The following is a 16,323-nucleotide window of genomic DNA, read 5'->3' as shown; positions in this document are numbered from 1 at the left end:
TAGTCTGTATTTGCAAAAAGAAAAGAGTACTTGTGGCACCATAGAGACTAACCAATTTATCTGAGCATAAGCTTTCGTGAGCTACAGCTCACTTCATCAGATAGATAAAGGGAACAAAAGGTAGAGTTCAACTACACACCTCCAACATCAAAGGTTCTTAGAACCCCTGACTAAAAATAGAATGCCATGGTACAAAGGGCCAGTTTAATTCCTTAGTGAGTCCCGATTACATGCTCATCACAAGAGTCCCAGTCTTTACTGACTCCAAAGGATGACCAAACCTGAAATTTTTTGTCCATTTGAATTGTGCCCTTTGTCCTGCGGGGAACTGACCTCACTTGGCTGCCAAAATAGCAGCCAAGCAATGAGACAGCTTGGCACAGATACATTTTTCCAAGTGCACAGAGTGGGTACACAAAGAAGAGACCACCACCTGAGAGGACTGCTTTTTGACTTGGTGCCCTACAAAGTCCATAAGCCATGCACAGGAGTTACTTTGGAATTAATGTTGGATGGATTTTCAGCATCATTTTAGGCATGAATTTTTAACAGTGAGGGTAATTAATCATGGGAACAATTTACCAAGGGTCATTGTGGATTCTCCATCACAGGCAATTTTAAATCAAGATTTGGATTTAAGATACGTGTTAGTTCAAAAGGAATTATTTTGGGCAAGTTCTATCGTCTGTCTTATACAGAAGGTCACACTAAATGATTGAAATGATCCCTTCTGGCCTTGAAATCTATGAATCATCATGCCTGATGAATGGGAACTGTATTGCAGGCAACGGTCCTAGCCCCCTCCACCAATGGGCTGGCTGCACACTAGGACTCAGTATATAACCAGATGACTACTCCTTACTCTGAGAACTATTTTCTCCTCCAATGGAAGGAGCATCTGTAATTAGAGTAAGACAACCTCACAATAAACTTTTACTGCCCAAACTTGTGCAAATATATTGCCTTCTATTTTCCCACAAATGGACTGTACGATTGCTCTTAACCTCTTATGAAACTTTTCTCTGAGTGCCAAGTATTATTACAGCAGCATTTTCTTCCAAACCATACATGCCGACAGAAACTGAGTCGTGAAGGTCACTGAAGGAAGGAGCATTGTGTGATTCTCCTTTGAAAGACATGGAATTCTTGAAAAATGCAACAACATCCTACTCTTGTTATATTCAGGCAATTTCACACTAATGAATAAAAAGGCTGAAAATAGCAGCCTAAAAGCCAGTTGCTGTTTTTTAAGTACATGGCAAAGGCCTTGCATGTATATCCCCACAAAGGCTTCTAGGTTTGATTTTTCTTAAACCAAGTTAGAATTTCTTGAACTGTACCCAACCTACTGCTGCCAAGTAATTAATAAAACTGCCACTCATGCCTCTCTGCCCTGTCACTGAACTGAGGGAACAGTGTAAATTTAAGGAAGATTGTAACAGTAAGACATGGAAGATCAATTGGAATATCACATCCATCATCATGTCTAGGAAGGCTTGAAGATGTAGTATATCAGAGTGACCCTTGTTCTTAGAAGCCACAGTTTACACAAAGTACACTGCTTCTGGACAAAAACATAGAAGTTTATTCATTAACTTCCTCTCTTCTGAACCACATTGGCCATATCCCCCCTAATCTTATCTGTTCGTGTGCAATGTTTTCCTGATGCTCTACACAATAGTAGGTTTGGAGAAAGTACTTAAAAATACTCTCAAGCCCAGATGATCCCCAAAATTTGCCCAGCTAAGGGGCTCCACTGACCCCCTGTCAGAGGCCCAAGGAGTGTACTTTAGTTACATAAAGCAGCCAGCAGCCACCTGTCTTTAAGATGGGTTGTGGCCCACAGAGATAATCGGTCCCAGTTTACTATCTTCCACCTTGATCTAAGCAGTCTCTCTACAGATTGAGACTTGCAGACTTTGCGAACAGCACCTTAATAATGAAGCTGAGGGCAGTGCAGATGACCATGCTCTAACAGCAGTAGATATAGCAGGGAGAGCTGAGCAGCACAGAGACGCTGATCCGAGGAAAGAGCTTTATGAGTGACAAGCAAACAGAGAGAAGGCATGAAAGGAGTAAAAGTCTCATTTCAACTCTATTATCTAAGGATGCTTACCGGCAAATACCATAGGATTACTGCCAAGTGCTTTCTGATAAGCCATCTCAATACTATCCTCACCTATGCCCAGGAAGGATGACATCAAATTTAGCATCGTCTGATGGAACGATTCCTTTATTACCTTTAAAGCTTTTCCACCTTTATCTGAGCAATACATTTTGCCTTATTTCTGAGTTTTCTCTGCTGTGTTTGTATCACTGGCCACAAGGTTAAAAACCCTGTCTTTGCTTTTTGTTTCAGACATCAAAATTCCAGGATCAGCTTCAACCTGAGTCTGTCAGTCTAAAAAGTTGAAAGTCCAACACTCTTTCATTTTATACCCAACAAGGAATATTGGATAGGAAACCAGTAATAATCAGTCAATGGTTATTAGTAATAATTTCTGAATTCCAAGTACAAATCTATTATGAGAGGCTCATTTCTACACCACCTACAAAATTTGCAGCTCATCTGAAAATAACTAAATTATTAACAAAATGTAAAATAAAAATAAGCCCCCCCAAACCTTCTCTTAAAATATTTTTGCCAATACCTTGCAAATGAAGTGTGAATGAATATCTATACTCCTGAAAGACAACAGGAATAGAACAGCTAGATCATTAGCAGCCAATAAGATAAAGTAAGGTAAGGAGCAGTTTAGCAATATTTTGGTATAGCATGTCTAGCTTGAAGTGCTAAATTTAATCTATTTTCAAAGCCTGACAATCTGGCACCTTTCACCAGCACTGAATTCACTTTTAAAAAAGAAAGTATGCTGTGATTTCACATACTCTCTACTCTTCAAACAGGCATCACACACAATAATCAGGGAGTGTGTGTTATTGGCTAAATTTATCCGCTACAGTGCAACAATAAGAGATCCAAATGAGCCTGATTTTCCCAACCATATACTGAGTGATACCTTGCTCTGCAAGTAGTCTCTCTGAAATCAATGGGACCAAGTATGAGAAAGTTACTACTCTGCACAAGAAAGGGTAGCAGGATCTGGCCCAAAGCAAGAGGCTTTAATGTGTAATATTAATGTAAATTATTGGCCTCTCACAAATCACTTGACGAGCAAAAATCTGTATTCTGCATACAGAAAATATCAGATTTTCAATTCAGAGAAATTCCTTGAAGGAATTTTATCAATTGTTTAAAAGTGTTAGTATTTTTATCTGACCACTGATGCTGAGAAAGAAAAGGAGCATAGCTGCCATAATTGAATGAGAAAGAGCAATAATGAATTCCCTGGGGTTTTTTGTTGGAATATTGCCATGGTTTAACTCACATGAATTTCCACATTCCTTTACTTTGCCTTGCCTCTTTCAGCACCTTCTATATCTAGAGTTACTTTAGATCAGAAAGCTCCCTGTAGAGCACCCCTGGGCACTTTACCTGAACCAGAGAACTTGACGGCTGCGTAACAAGGAGTCTATGAGCTCACTAAAATAGGAGCCAGTCTAAAAGAACTCACGTCAAAAATTTGCAGAGCAATTAGAGGTGGCAGCACCATGAATCTCACAGAATCAGAGAGCAAGAAAACACAGCAGTAGAGACAACACTAGCTATATGATGCTTCCAGCTTGTGTAAGAAACTCAACACATGCATACCTTGCATCTGGGAGTGAGCCTCTCAAGCCCAGGTCTTCAGACTGGTGGTAGCAGAGCTCACACTAATGCTTTAAAAGTATCTAAAAGTAGCTTTGCAGACATTGTTTTGATGTCATGGCTTAGGCCGGAGCTCAAGCTCTCAAGTCCACATCACACACCTGGCTTCAGAGCCCAAGCCGCAACACCTATGCATCAATTTTTTGAGCACTAGCGCAAGACCTGCTCACATGAGTCTGAAGACCCAGGCTGGAGGCTCACACTCAGATGCAGTGTAACCCTTATGGTTTCCATTCTCACTGCTGAGAGGTTTAGGAGAGAAGGTCCCCACCAAGCACAAATCTCAGATTATGTGCTACATCGCAGCTCAGAGCTCTCCCAGAGACAACTCTAAACATTGACCGTGTCCCTAAGCTTGTAACTATGGGGTTAATTTCAACACCAATAAAAAGTAAATTTTCAAAAACAGAAGGGGTAACTCCTAAGACACCAGAAACTGTCCCACAGAATATGGATCTTCAGGTCACAGGTTCTCCAGTAAGGGAGGGAGAATGTCTAGAAGAATCACATCCCACAAGGCTCTGTTATAATTTATGGATCCTTTTTTGTTTGCTTTTGATTTTTGCTTTTCATTCCACTCTATTCTTTGCTGATTAGGCCTCAGCTGGAGTATTGTGTCCAGCTCTGGGTGCCACATGTCAGGAAAGATGTGGACAAATTGGAGAAAGTCCAGAGAAGAGCAACAAAAAAGATTAAAGGTCTAGAAATCATTACCTATGAGGGAAGGTTGAAAAAATTGGGTTTGTTTAGTCTGGAGAAGAGAAGACTGAGAGGCAACATGACAACCGTTTCCAAGTACATAAAAGGTCATTACAAGGAGGAGAGAGAAGAATTGTTGCTTCTTAACCTCTGAACATAGGACAAGAAACAATGGGATTAAATTGCAGCAAGGGAGGTTTAGGTTAGACATTAGGAAAAACTTCCTAACTGTCAGGGTGGTTAAGCACTGGAATAAATTGCCTAGGGAGGTTGTGGAATCTCCATCATTGGAGATTTTTAAGAGCAGGTTAGACAAACACCTGTCAGGGACGGTCTAGAGCAGTGCTTCTCAAGCTATCTGATGTGGGGAACCAGCAATTTTTTTTCCAATGTGCGCGCAAACCGGCAGCCGATGGCTCGCAGGCCGGACCACCACTTTGAGTAGCACTGGTCTAGATAATACTTAGTCCTGCCATGAGTGCAGGGGACTGGACTAGATGACCTCTCAAGGTCCCTTCCAGTCCTATGATTCTATATGGAAATGAAGCATCTAAACCCCTCTTGCTTCAACGGAACAAAGAATAATTGTACTCCTAATTTTTTAGCTCCCTGTAAAGAATTGTTCTCAAAGGAGTATCATGGCCATAAGATGGTGTAGTTTTCCCATTGGACCCCTCCTCTCAGTCAATCTGAATTCAAGGGCCAAATGAAAACAGGAGATTCATTTTAAGATTAAGCTTCCTCAAGTTGCCCTACCACTGCAATTCTCATGAAAGAGAGAAGCATGACAAGTAGAGATCTCAGGAAGGTGGTTAAATCACCCACAAAGCCAGGTATCAGAAAAAACATAAAAGAGTTCAAGTTAACACAACCTTAAACCTGTTAAGGATTATCAGTATAGCTGATTTGATAAGCATTTTATTTTTAATCTCGAAAATGTGCTCGGGACAAAACGCTTATGTCAGGCTCCAGCACAAAGCAATTGCTCCAACTGTGGAGACAGACTGTAGGCCCAGGGAAACAGTGGTTTATAAAAGAAACGCTGACACTGCCTTAACCAGAGCAGCAAAAGAATGTCACTGAAATGAGTTCACTGCGAAGAGTCTAATCTCACAAACCGGAATGACATTCCAATAGCACTGTGCACATCTACAGGTCTCCCTTTACAGGCAGACATAGGACATAGATCCGTAAGTACAGAGAAGCAGTTAGCATGGAAGATAATGTACTCCAGCCAGAGGTTATAGTGACCCTTATAAGGGTGCAGTGTGTATTTATTTACACAGCTTACATCATTCACTGGGGATTCAAACAGAAATGTATAGTTACATTTATTGGACCAGCATGGCTCTTTGAAAATAGAATTTGAAACCTTCAAGCAGAAGCAATGACCTTAACAGTCTCATATGATACATGTTACTAAAAACTGTCTGCAGCTGGACTTGGAAAGCAGAAGGAGATTCTCATGCCTAACTGTCAGCTAATCTGTTCACTGTATAACTATAGCCAAGTTTGGTCAGGGCCTTGGCCTTCTAATGTTAAGCAGGACATAAGGATCATTACACAAAACATGATAACATCCACAGAATTTAAACAGTTCCGCAGAATTCTATTAAATGAGGAATCATGTAGCCCAAAAGTCTTACAGAATTCCTGAGTCCAAACAAGTGTATTATTTTGTCTATAAAATCTCTACAGATAAAACAAATTTGGGAATACAGACCAGCCTATGACAGGTTTCAGAGTAGCAGCCGTGTTAATCTGTATTGTAAAAAAGAAAAGGAGTACTTGTGGCACCTTAGAGACTAACAAATTTATTAGAGCATAAAGCTATGTATTTTTGCAGCATGAGATACCTAGACAGAATCTGATCTCCAGCTTTGTATTTCTTCAGCACGAGGCAAGGTCACTTGCTGGTTTAAACTAGTGTAAATGGTGTATTCTCTGTAACTTGGAATCTTTAAATCATGATTTGAGGACTTCAGGTAACTCAGCCAGTGGCTATTGGCCTATTACAGGAATGGGTGGGTGAGGTTTGTGGCCTGCAACGTGCAGGAGGTCAAACTAGATGATCATGATGGTCCCTTCTGGCCTTAAAGTCTATGAGAAAGTTATAATTGTTGCCCCTTGCACCACCTGCATTTTAATTTTTCAATTTTTTTATACTACCTTAATTTAAAACAAACAAAACTGCAAAGGTGAACACTGTAAAATCTACAGCTACCAAAATCCAATTTCATGTGAAACTTTATCAGATTTTTCAAACATATAAGGTAGTAGAGCGCTTGTTTATTGATACTTGTTTTCAATCTCTAAACTAGGATCACCAGTGCTTGGAACTTACCTATTCCAAACCATAAAAGTCTAAAACAGTATGTGCACTCACAAACAAATAGGATAAAGAAAGGAGGAAGATTGAGACTGGAATGTAAATCAAATGAAGGGGAAGTAATAAAGTGCCAGATTCTAGCATCAATGTGATATCTGACAAGCAATGACTGATACACTCCCAGAACACGAAGATCCGAAAATGGAATTTGGTTATTTTGTTGACATAACTCAGTACCCATGAAAAATAAGCTCAGAACAGTCTGGCAACACAGATTTAAGAAAAATGGTCTTATGGTTAAGGAAATAATATAAATTTGAAATCTAGTCACTTTCAACTGAACTTCAATTGCATCGGAGTCTTCTGGCAATTTTTGTAATTTTACAAATGCATTCTCTTTAAAAATATATTTCTTTCCCTTGTTGTTTGGGTGAGTCTATTACACAAGGAGAAATTAATAAAAGTCCCTAAAATATATAGCATGTGAGTAACTTTACACATGTGAGCAGTGCCACTGAACGCAATAGCATTATTTATGTGCAGACAGTTACATGCATACATGTTTGGATGGTTGGAGCATAACCAACTAAATGGAAAAGAGTGAAAGACTATCACTTTGGTATCTAAGCACCATTATCTTAGTGTCTAACTAGGCTCAATTAGTTACTCTCAGATACTTTTTAAATGCTGCCTGAAATATACAGAGAAGGACAGAATACTATTATTAGAAACTACATTTTTTAGCAAGTGCCTCCAATCCCCACACCAGTTAACATGTGTGGGCAACAACTATCCCATGCATACTGGATTCCTTGGCATAGTGACGTTGTCTATTCATATGTCCATGTCACCCATCACAATATCCAGCACCCAAGCCATGTGTGAAGCATCCCAGGGGTAGCCACCTCATATCTGAAGGGACAGGTGGGTCTCTACCCACTTCTAGATCACACTGCCCCATTGCTTTTCTCCCTCCCTTTGCATGCACAGCTGTCCCTAAGCAGAACATGCAATAGGGTATCATCAATAGCTCGAAAGCTAGTGACAGCTATAATGAACATTGCACATGTGTTTCTATTACAAACACCAACTTTCAGATGCTCAACCCTTCCAGATATTTTGCAGACTGTATTTCTACCCAAGAGTTTTTGTCAAGTTCAAGCAAAAGTGGTCCAGAGTGGTCCACTGTGACAAACAGTGAGAAAAATACTCTCCCATCAATCAAACCAAACATGTGACTAAAACAAAGATCCAGCATGAAAACAGCCAGGGGAAGGATGGAAGAGGACATCTGGCCAGAAAATAGATGTGACTGAGAATTGTATGCGCACATTCCAGTGAAAACCGTCTGGCATTTAGCCATGTGATTAGAGACTGAACAAGACTTTCTACACATGCAGTACACTCAGTATGATGGTAAGACACTTTTACCAATATTGTGCCTGTGGATGAGTTAGGGGTGCAGAGGTCAAGACAGGGCCCCACAGAAATCTAGTCTCATGCACGACAGAGAAAGGTGCTCAGAGATCTCAGGTGCTAAAACAACTTTGCCAGAGAGCAGCATAGGGTGGAGCGCTGCAGGCAGAGAGCGGGGAGCTAGCGCGGGGATGCTGCCGCATGGCCGGGGGACCTCATGAAGGGGCCCGTGCTTCACAGGGCACGCACCTTGCCCGCGATGGCATATGCCGGGGTGCCTGGCCCAAGACTTCCAGGTTCTGGAGTTTCCTCCTCATCTTTTGAAACGCCAGCAACAAAACCAGCCCCGATGCGACGGCGGCGCGCCCTGCGGACCCTGACGGCACGGGGCGGGGCTCGGCCCTCAGGGGCGGGCACCGTGCAGGTGCGGGGAACCGGGTACCAGGGGCTACGCTGCCTGGCACCGCCGGGCTACGTGAGGAGCGGCCTGGGCCCACCGCCGGGAGACCCAGGCCTAGGCAGCGGCTGGCCGCCAGGCGAGGCCCAGGCCCAGAGGGGGTGCAGGCAGGCTCAGGCCCGGGACGGGGGAGAACAAGCCCAGGCCAGGCGGGGGGGAGCGGCCGCTGGGTCTGGAGGGCTCGGGGCGCCTCGGGGACCGGAGACCCCCAGATGCGGAAGAGACGCGCGGAGTCTGACCTGGCGACACGAACCGGACCTACCCGAGCCGCCGCCGCCGCCTCCTCCGGCCGGGCCTCGGCCGCCGCCGCCCCCACCACGTGACCCAGGCCGGAGGGGAGGGGGCCGGGAGAGTCTTCCGGGTCAGAGGAAGATGCGCTTCCGGGGCCCCGGCGGCGGCGGCGGCTGCTCCGGCGGCGGCTGCGGCGGCTCGCGGTGGGTTCGTGAAGAAACCGGGCAGGGGCAGGAGCCCCGGAAGAAGATGTCTGGAGGGGTACTTCCGGTTCCGGTGTCCCCCGGCCAACGCCTCCGCCCGGGGCTGGATCCGGAGAGTGGCTCCTTCCCCACCCTGGGCGAGTAAGATGCGAGGCGGGGACAACGTGGGGGCGGCGGCGGCGGCGGCGGCTAGGGAGCGGAGGCGGAGGCGGAGGTAGCGTGAGGAGTAAGGAGGTGAGTGGGGAGAGGAGGAAGCTGCGGGGGGGGAGGGTGAGCCGGGTCGGGTCGGGAGGGGAGGGGATAGCCCGTGGGGTGAACAGGGAAGGGGAGCCTGGGGCGCGTAGCACTCAGCCCCTCTTGTGATGGGTGGATTTTTAGACCATTTTTCCTCAGGGTCATGAACCAACTACTAAGCCGGGGGGGGGGGGCCGAGGAAGAGACTTCCTATGTGGGCGAATAATCCCATGACTGTCCCCTATGGGACTTTTTGCTTTTCCCTCTAGCAGCTGATAGCGTGAATGTCAGACCCAGGACATTGGTCTACATGGCCACGGGGCTGATCAGGTTTCATCCTTTTACATAGTGGAATTACATAAAGTAAAAACTAGGAAAGCTCTAATAGCGCATCAGCTGAAATTACTTGTACGAGCAAGGGAGTAAAATGATGCTACCCTTGTTATCGGTTGCAAAGCCCCAAAGAAGGATGGAGCCAAATGCAGGTAGGCAGGTGCTTTGGGGCCTCTGCAGGCCTAGTATTTTATAAATTGGAGAGGAATTCTGACTAACCCCCATTAGTCTTCCAATACTGTTCTTCCTCGGTATTGGGAAAAATGTTTTTCAAAACACATGTATAGTAGTCTGGACATAAACACAGTTAATTACTTTCAAATCATTTTTCTTTCTTTAAAGACATTTTAAAGTTGTAAGGCAAACAAGCCTTTTGCTAATCATGGCCTTTCTTCTCTTTCCTTAGATAATTCATCCAGAATCTTTTAAACTGGTATCACATTGAGCAATTTACAGAAACCTTCTCGGTGATGCTTGAACAAGAAAACTAAGGTACCATATCTAGTTAATTTTGAAATGTCTCTGTTGAACTAAACTGGAGAAGTATGACTCCTCTGTTAGACCTAACCTGTTTTGAACAGGAGTCACATCTGCCTGTCAGCTGGAAGGATGACGGCTGTGACACATGATATTGAGTGGAAATAGAATGTAGAACTCAAAAAGGAACCTTTCAAAATCCTGTTGTAGATATAGTATGTTACAAACTGGTAAATATGTCTGATAATACAAGAGGGCTAACCAGAAAACCTCCTTGCTGTTGAGAAATTGGAGGTACGAATGTCAGCTGGGCAGTGGATACTGAAATCTTTGATTATCAGCATCTACATGGTTTTAAGTGCTAAAAAATTCTTTGCATTGAACTGTTGCTTTGCATTCTCATTCATCTGATCCCCTAGCTGTGGCTCCATTTCCCAGAGATAATAGGGGATAATTGGTTCATATCCAAGTGGATAGTGTTTCCATTTATCCTCCTAAACTCCACAGCTTTTTCTGTTTTCAAACCATCTGTAATCTTTCAGTGAAGGTGGTGTGGATTGGGGTAGGTGGGGTTTTGTTGTTGTTTCACCAAGCCTTCTGGGAGCTTAAATCTCCTGTGATTCCTTCATTTCCTGCAATCCCAATTCATAGCCAGGGCTGCGTGAACAACTTCTTATAGAAAACCATGGTTGTCTTAGACCATGTCTACATTAGAAGTGTTTTATAGAGGTGTTAAAGGTATCTGACAGTGTGCCTTTCAGAACCTCCTCATTGTAAATGACAGGTTGGTGAAGATAGTCCCTTCCATTGTGACTATATCTGGTCTAAAAAATGAAGTTCAGTACTAGAATTCTGCGCATTTTAGATGTGTAACAGGCTGTATTTTATTTAGAAATACCACCATGTGAGCAGGAGGTGTTGACGGTGGAAGAATTTTAACTATTTTTCTTAGTTTGATTCATAGACCATATTTCTTCTATTAAGTACATTAATTTAAGAAGCTTGTTTTAATATTACACTGTCCTCTCTGACAGGTGCTTCAGTGTAACACTGAGAGATCAATTGCCTATGGAACTTGTTCATACATTAAAGCAAAAAAATTGCTAAAGCTAAAGGGACATTGAAGGGTCAAATTGAGCCAGAAACTTTTGTTTTTGTTAATACAAAAGCAAACTTCTACAAAAGTTTAAACCAGTAGAAATATTTCTATGGTTTTATTTTAAATTCCAAAGAAATAGTGTATCTATATAACTATAATATTTTAAATAAACGTTCTACTGTACTGTTGGGGACATTGCAACATTATACTAGTGCATGAGAATTAGAATATGAAATAGAATAGAAATTGATTAAGTTACTTTCACTGTCCAAGTTGTGTGATATGTGAAAAAGTAAATATCATTAAGATATTCAAAGTAACTTAACTTTTAAAATTCTTTCATTTTAATTGTATTGGGTGTTTTTATTAACATAAGAAAATGTTTTGTAAAATATGTATGTTTAACCTGTACTGTTGGCCCCTTTTTAATTTGCATGATTAAATCCATTAGTTTTCTCATATACTGTTTCTTTATTTTTCTTTGCTTTTATTCTTTAGATCTGCCAAAATGTCCGAAAGATCAGATATCCTTCACTTCAAGTTTGACAATTATGGAGATTCAATGTTACAAAAAATGAACAAACTGAGGGAAGACAATAAGTTTTGTGATGTTGTAGTTCACATAGACAATGTTGAGGTTCATGGGCATAAAATTGTGTTTGCTGCAGGCTCCCCCTTTTTAAGGGATCAGTTTTTGTTGAATGACTCCAGAGAGGTTAAAATCTCCATTCTGCAGAGTTCAGAAGTGGGGAGGCAGTTGCTTTTGTCCTGCTACAGTGGCATTCTGGAGTTTCCTGAGATGGAGCTGGTAAATTACTTGACTGCTGCAAGCTTTCTTCAGATGAGCCACATTGTGGAACGATGTACACAGGCTCTCTGGAAGTTTATAAAACCTAAGAAGCCATTGGAGAGCAAGGAGGATTGTGAACAGCAAAGCGATTCTTCTGAGTTGAAAGAACACCAAGAAGATGAGGACTCTCTGCAACAGGATTCACTATGTATTCAAACCTCAGAAGACAGCATGGACATGGAAGATAGTGACATTCAGATTGTCAAGGTGGAGTCTATTGGGGAGGTGTCTGAGGTTAGAAATAAAAAAGATCAAACCCAGTTTATTTCTTCTGAACAAACTGCTTTACATTCATCAGAGCCTCAGCACTTTTTAATCAATTCCACTGTGGAAAACAGAACGAGTGAAACAGAACAAAATCATCTCCACAACTATGCCCTTTCTTACACTGGCAGTGACAGTTTCATCATGGCCTCTAAAGACATGTTTGGTCCTAACAATAGAGGTATAGACAAAGGTCTCCAATGGCACCACCAGTGTCCCAAGTGTACCAGAGTATTCCGGCACTTGGAAAACTATGCTAATCATTTAAAAATGCATAAACTGTTCATGTGTCTGCTGTGCGGGAAGACGTTCACTCAGAAAGGCAATCTCCACCGACACATGAGAGTGCATGCAGGGATCAAACCTTTTCAGTGCAAGATCTGTGGGAAAACCTTCTCTCAGAAATGTTCTTTACAGGACCATCTAAACCTGCACAGTGGAGACAAGCCTCATAAATGTAACTATTGTGACATGGTCTTTGCACATAAACCTGTTCTGAGGAAACACCTTAAACAGTTACATGGAAAAAATAGTTTTGACAATGCCAATGAAAGAAATGTTCAAGATATAACGGTGGACTTTGATTCTTTCAGCTGTAGCACTGCTACAGACAGTAAGGTCTGTCAACAAGCTGATGCAAGCCAGATACTGGATGCAGGGAAATTGGCTCAGGCTGTGCTCAATTTAAGGAGTGATAGCACCTGTGTCAATTAAGCATTCCAAGCAGCCCTTTGTAGGCATCATGAAGAAAGAAACAAAAGGTTGGATTTGGGCTTTCACCAAAGCAGATGGTATGCCCTGAAAGGCTGTGTACAGATTGAATTACAAAATCTAGCAGGTTGTCAGCCTTCATTCTAGTCTTATTTTCTGTGACTAGCAATCCTCATACAGGGTTTCTGTCTGTGTCCCTACTGGTGAGCATGGGTTTAAATTTTGGATTTGTTACATTTTGGATCATTTAATCTAATTTGGAGACATGGGACTGTCACCTTTTGAAGAACTCTTGCTGTGGGCAGTCACCAGTTAAACTATGCTGTACAGTTAAAGGCCTGTTTATGTCTGGGCAGATAGAAGAAACAACCAAGAGGATGAGTCTATGAGATAAAACCTGACTTTTTCAAAAAGCACTGGATAACTGAGAGTTATGTAGTTCAACTGCTAATTTGTTTGTCTGTTAAAACTTCAGTTATTTGCCTTCCAATCTTACCCAAATCCCTAAAGTTAAAATTAAATACTTTTTTCCATGTGTCACTTTTTTGTCCCTTCTAAACTATGTAATTGAATTTTCTCTGCTAATCAGCCCTACTCCAACCGATAGCAACTTTCAGGATTATTAACATGGATGTATGTTTATAAAGAGCTAAAGCCCTGAATGATCTAGGTGGGTCAGGTAGTGATTACATGGTACTGTTTCTAAAGAAAATAAATTGAAGATCTTTAGAATATGAGGCTGATTGCCTAAAGTCAGGGTATGAGTTATTCATTGATGTAGGGCTACTGAGGGTGTGCTTTCACAGCATAATTAGTTCAGGTAATAACTGGAATACTACCCCTAGCTCAACTCCCATCCACACACTGAATTCTCTAGCTCAAGTTAAGTGGTGCTTTAAACTCTAGCTAACTAGTTGAGAGGGGGGAGGAGTTTGAAACTTAAGTGATGTTGATGCTAAAGCTAGTAACTCTCTGGGGATGCAACAACTTGAGTTACAACAAGCATGTAGAGGACAACAAGAGAATAAATAATACCAGTGTGGATTTCTCAAAAATCATGCCAAACCAAACTAATTTCCTTCATTGACAGGGTTACTGTCCTAGTGGTTAGGGGAAGCAGTAGATGTATCTTCCCCCATAGCAGTATCTTGATTTTCAGTAAGGCTTTTGACTTAGTCTCACGCGATTTTTTTCATAAGAAAACTAAGGAAATGTGGACCAGATGAAGTTACTATAAGGTGGATGCATAACTGGTGGAAAGACTGTATTCAAAGAGTAGTTATCAGTGGTAGCTGTCCAACTGGGAGGCAGTATCTAGTGGGGTCCTGCAGGAGTCTTTCTTTCGTCCAGTACTACTCAAAATTTTCATTAAAGACTTGGATAATATAGTGTAGAATGTGCTTCTTAAATGTGAGGATTACCACAAAACTGGCAGGGATTGTTAACACTTTGGAGGATCAGATCAGAATTCAAAATAATCTTGCCAAATTGGAGAATTGGTCTGAAATCAACAAGATGAAATCCAGTAAAGTCAAGTGAAAATTTACGAATAAAAAATCAAAAGCACAAATATAAAACTGGGAATAACTGGCTAGGAAATGCTGTTGAAAATGATCCAGTAGTTATAGTGGATCACAAATTTAATGAATCAACAATGTGATGCAGTTACAAAAAAGGTAAATATCTTTCTGGAGTGTATTAACAGGAGTCTCGTATGTAACACACGGGAGGTAATTGTCTCACTTTACTCAGCAGTGATGAGGCCTCTGTTGGAGTACTATGTCCAGTTCTGAACATCTCACTTTAGAAAAGAGGAGGATGAGAGAGCAACAAAAATTATAGAAGGTTTAGAAAACCTGACCTATGAGGAAAGGTTAAAAAAAGGGGGGGGGCACGTTTAGTCTTGAGAAAAGAAGACTGATGGGGGGATGTGATCATAGTTTTTAAATGTGTTGAGAGATGTTATTGAGAATAATGTCCACTTGAAGGTAGAATAAAAAGTAATCTGCATGCAGCAAGGGAGATCTAGGTTAGATATTAGGGAAATTTTCTAAATATAAGCTGCAATGAAATAGACTTCCAAGGAAGGTTGTGGAATTCCCATCACTGGAAGTTTTAAGAACAGGTTAGACAAACACCTGTCACAAATGTTCTAGGAGGTTTACTTGGTCCTGTCTGAGCACAGAGGGATGGACTAAGTGATCTTTCGGGGTCCCTTTCTGCCCTACAGTTCTATATTGTAACTCAACAGCAACTCATCAAATCAGGCTGTGAAACTCCCATTTTGCTTTGAAGTGTGGTTGCTCTCACTCAGGCTAGGCTAGCTTGAATGCAGTAACTGAAGTACGCTAACTTGTAGTGAAGACAAGCCACTGAAGAATCCCCTATCACTGTATGTACTAAGACATGGTAAAGACTTCAAAATAAAAGTATTGTTCTGTCTCCTATAAACATTGCTTCACATAAACCACAGTAATTGCGACCTTCATATTTGGTTTTAAAGCAAAGCTGGAGTGGGGAATATTGCTTTATGGCATTGTGAAAACAATCTGTTTCAGCAGCTGAAATGTATAATTCCATGTTTTGTTTTGTTTTTTTTAAACTCTTCCTAGAGCTCTACTAGGAGCCATGTATGTCAGTTAACCGGGGGTGAGAACTGCCATACTGATGCAAACTCTATATAAAGTTAGATCATAGTCTCTGTTCCTAAAAGTATGCACTTCATCTTGAAAAGTAGACTTGAATTTAGCTACCATCCTACATAGCTCATGAATCTTAGAGCTTTACAAGGTAAGAGTTTAGAGTAAGATACAGTGTCACTGGCTGTAGATTAATACATCAGTTATTGATTGTGCTCAGCAATAGCTCTTTTACACATCTTTGAACATCAGACCTAGAGGGAACGGAATGTTAAGTGGGGGTTGAGATTATGCTGTACTTGTTTTGAAAAGCGTCATGGAAGTTTTCATCTAGATGGTTGCCATCCTAGTTAGAGTGAAAGGACCATGCTTTAATATCTCATCTGAAGAATACCATTTACAGAAGAGCAGCACTCTTACTGAACTGAAATGCAGTATGGTCTAATAATCTACTGCTTGACCCTTGGTAAAGAACTGCTTTTTAAATTTGGATCAAGTATTACTTCTAATGCAGCTGTTTAAGTCTAGTACTGTAACAATGCTAAACTAAAAGTATGACCAAAGCATTTTATTGCAGAAAATAATGTATATTTCATTATCAAAAGATAGCTT

General features: G+C 41.6%; 2 protein-coding genes across 4 annotated transcripts in view; one reads left to right on the top strand and one right to left on the bottom strand.

The window, feature by feature from the left end:
* Positions 1–9,059, bottom strand: part of RABGAP1 (RAB GTPase activating protein 1) — a 129,947-nt gene extending 120,888 nt beyond the window's left edge. The window contains exon 1 of one of the 2 annotated variants that reach the window (XM_084650296.1): positions 8,933–9,059. The gene's annotated coding sequence lies outside the window, so the exon portion shown is untranslated. Of the gene's footprint in view, positions 1–8,909 lie in introns of both variants that reach the window. The other variant, XM_084650297.1, reaches the window with a different exon arrangement.
* A 126-nt stretch (positions 9,060–9,185) lies between these two features.
* On the top strand, positions 9,186–13,612 carry ZBTB26 (zinc finger and BTB domain containing 26). 2 transcript variants are annotated; one of them, XM_084650305.1, is made up of 3 exons: positions 9,186–9,245; positions 10,078–10,163; positions 11,746–13,612. In XM_084650305.1, the coding sequence occupies exon 3, from the start codon at positions 11,756–11,758 to the stop codon at positions 13,073–13,075; it is 1,320 nt and encodes a 439-aa protein (XP_084506431.1). In that variant the 5' UTR covers positions 9,186–9,245; positions 10,078–10,163; positions 11,746–11,755; the 3' UTR covers positions 13,076–13,612. The 2 variants fall into 2 exon arrangements, with proteins under 2 accessions (XP_084506431.1, XP_084506430.1); XM_084650304.1 differs by having other exon boundaries at positions 9,212–9,338.
* Positions 13,613–16,323: the final 2,711 nt, after the last annotated feature.

This window comes from Lepidochelys olivacea (genome assembly GCF_965140295.1).
Source record: "Lepidochelys olivacea isolate rLepOli2 genome assembly, chromosome: 16".
Classification (NCBI taxonomy): Eukaryota; Metazoa; Chordata; order Testudines; family Cheloniidae; genus Lepidochelys; species Lepidochelys olivacea.
Note: the sequence above shows the minus strand (reverse complement) of the source record. Positions and strands in the feature narration are given on the sequence as shown.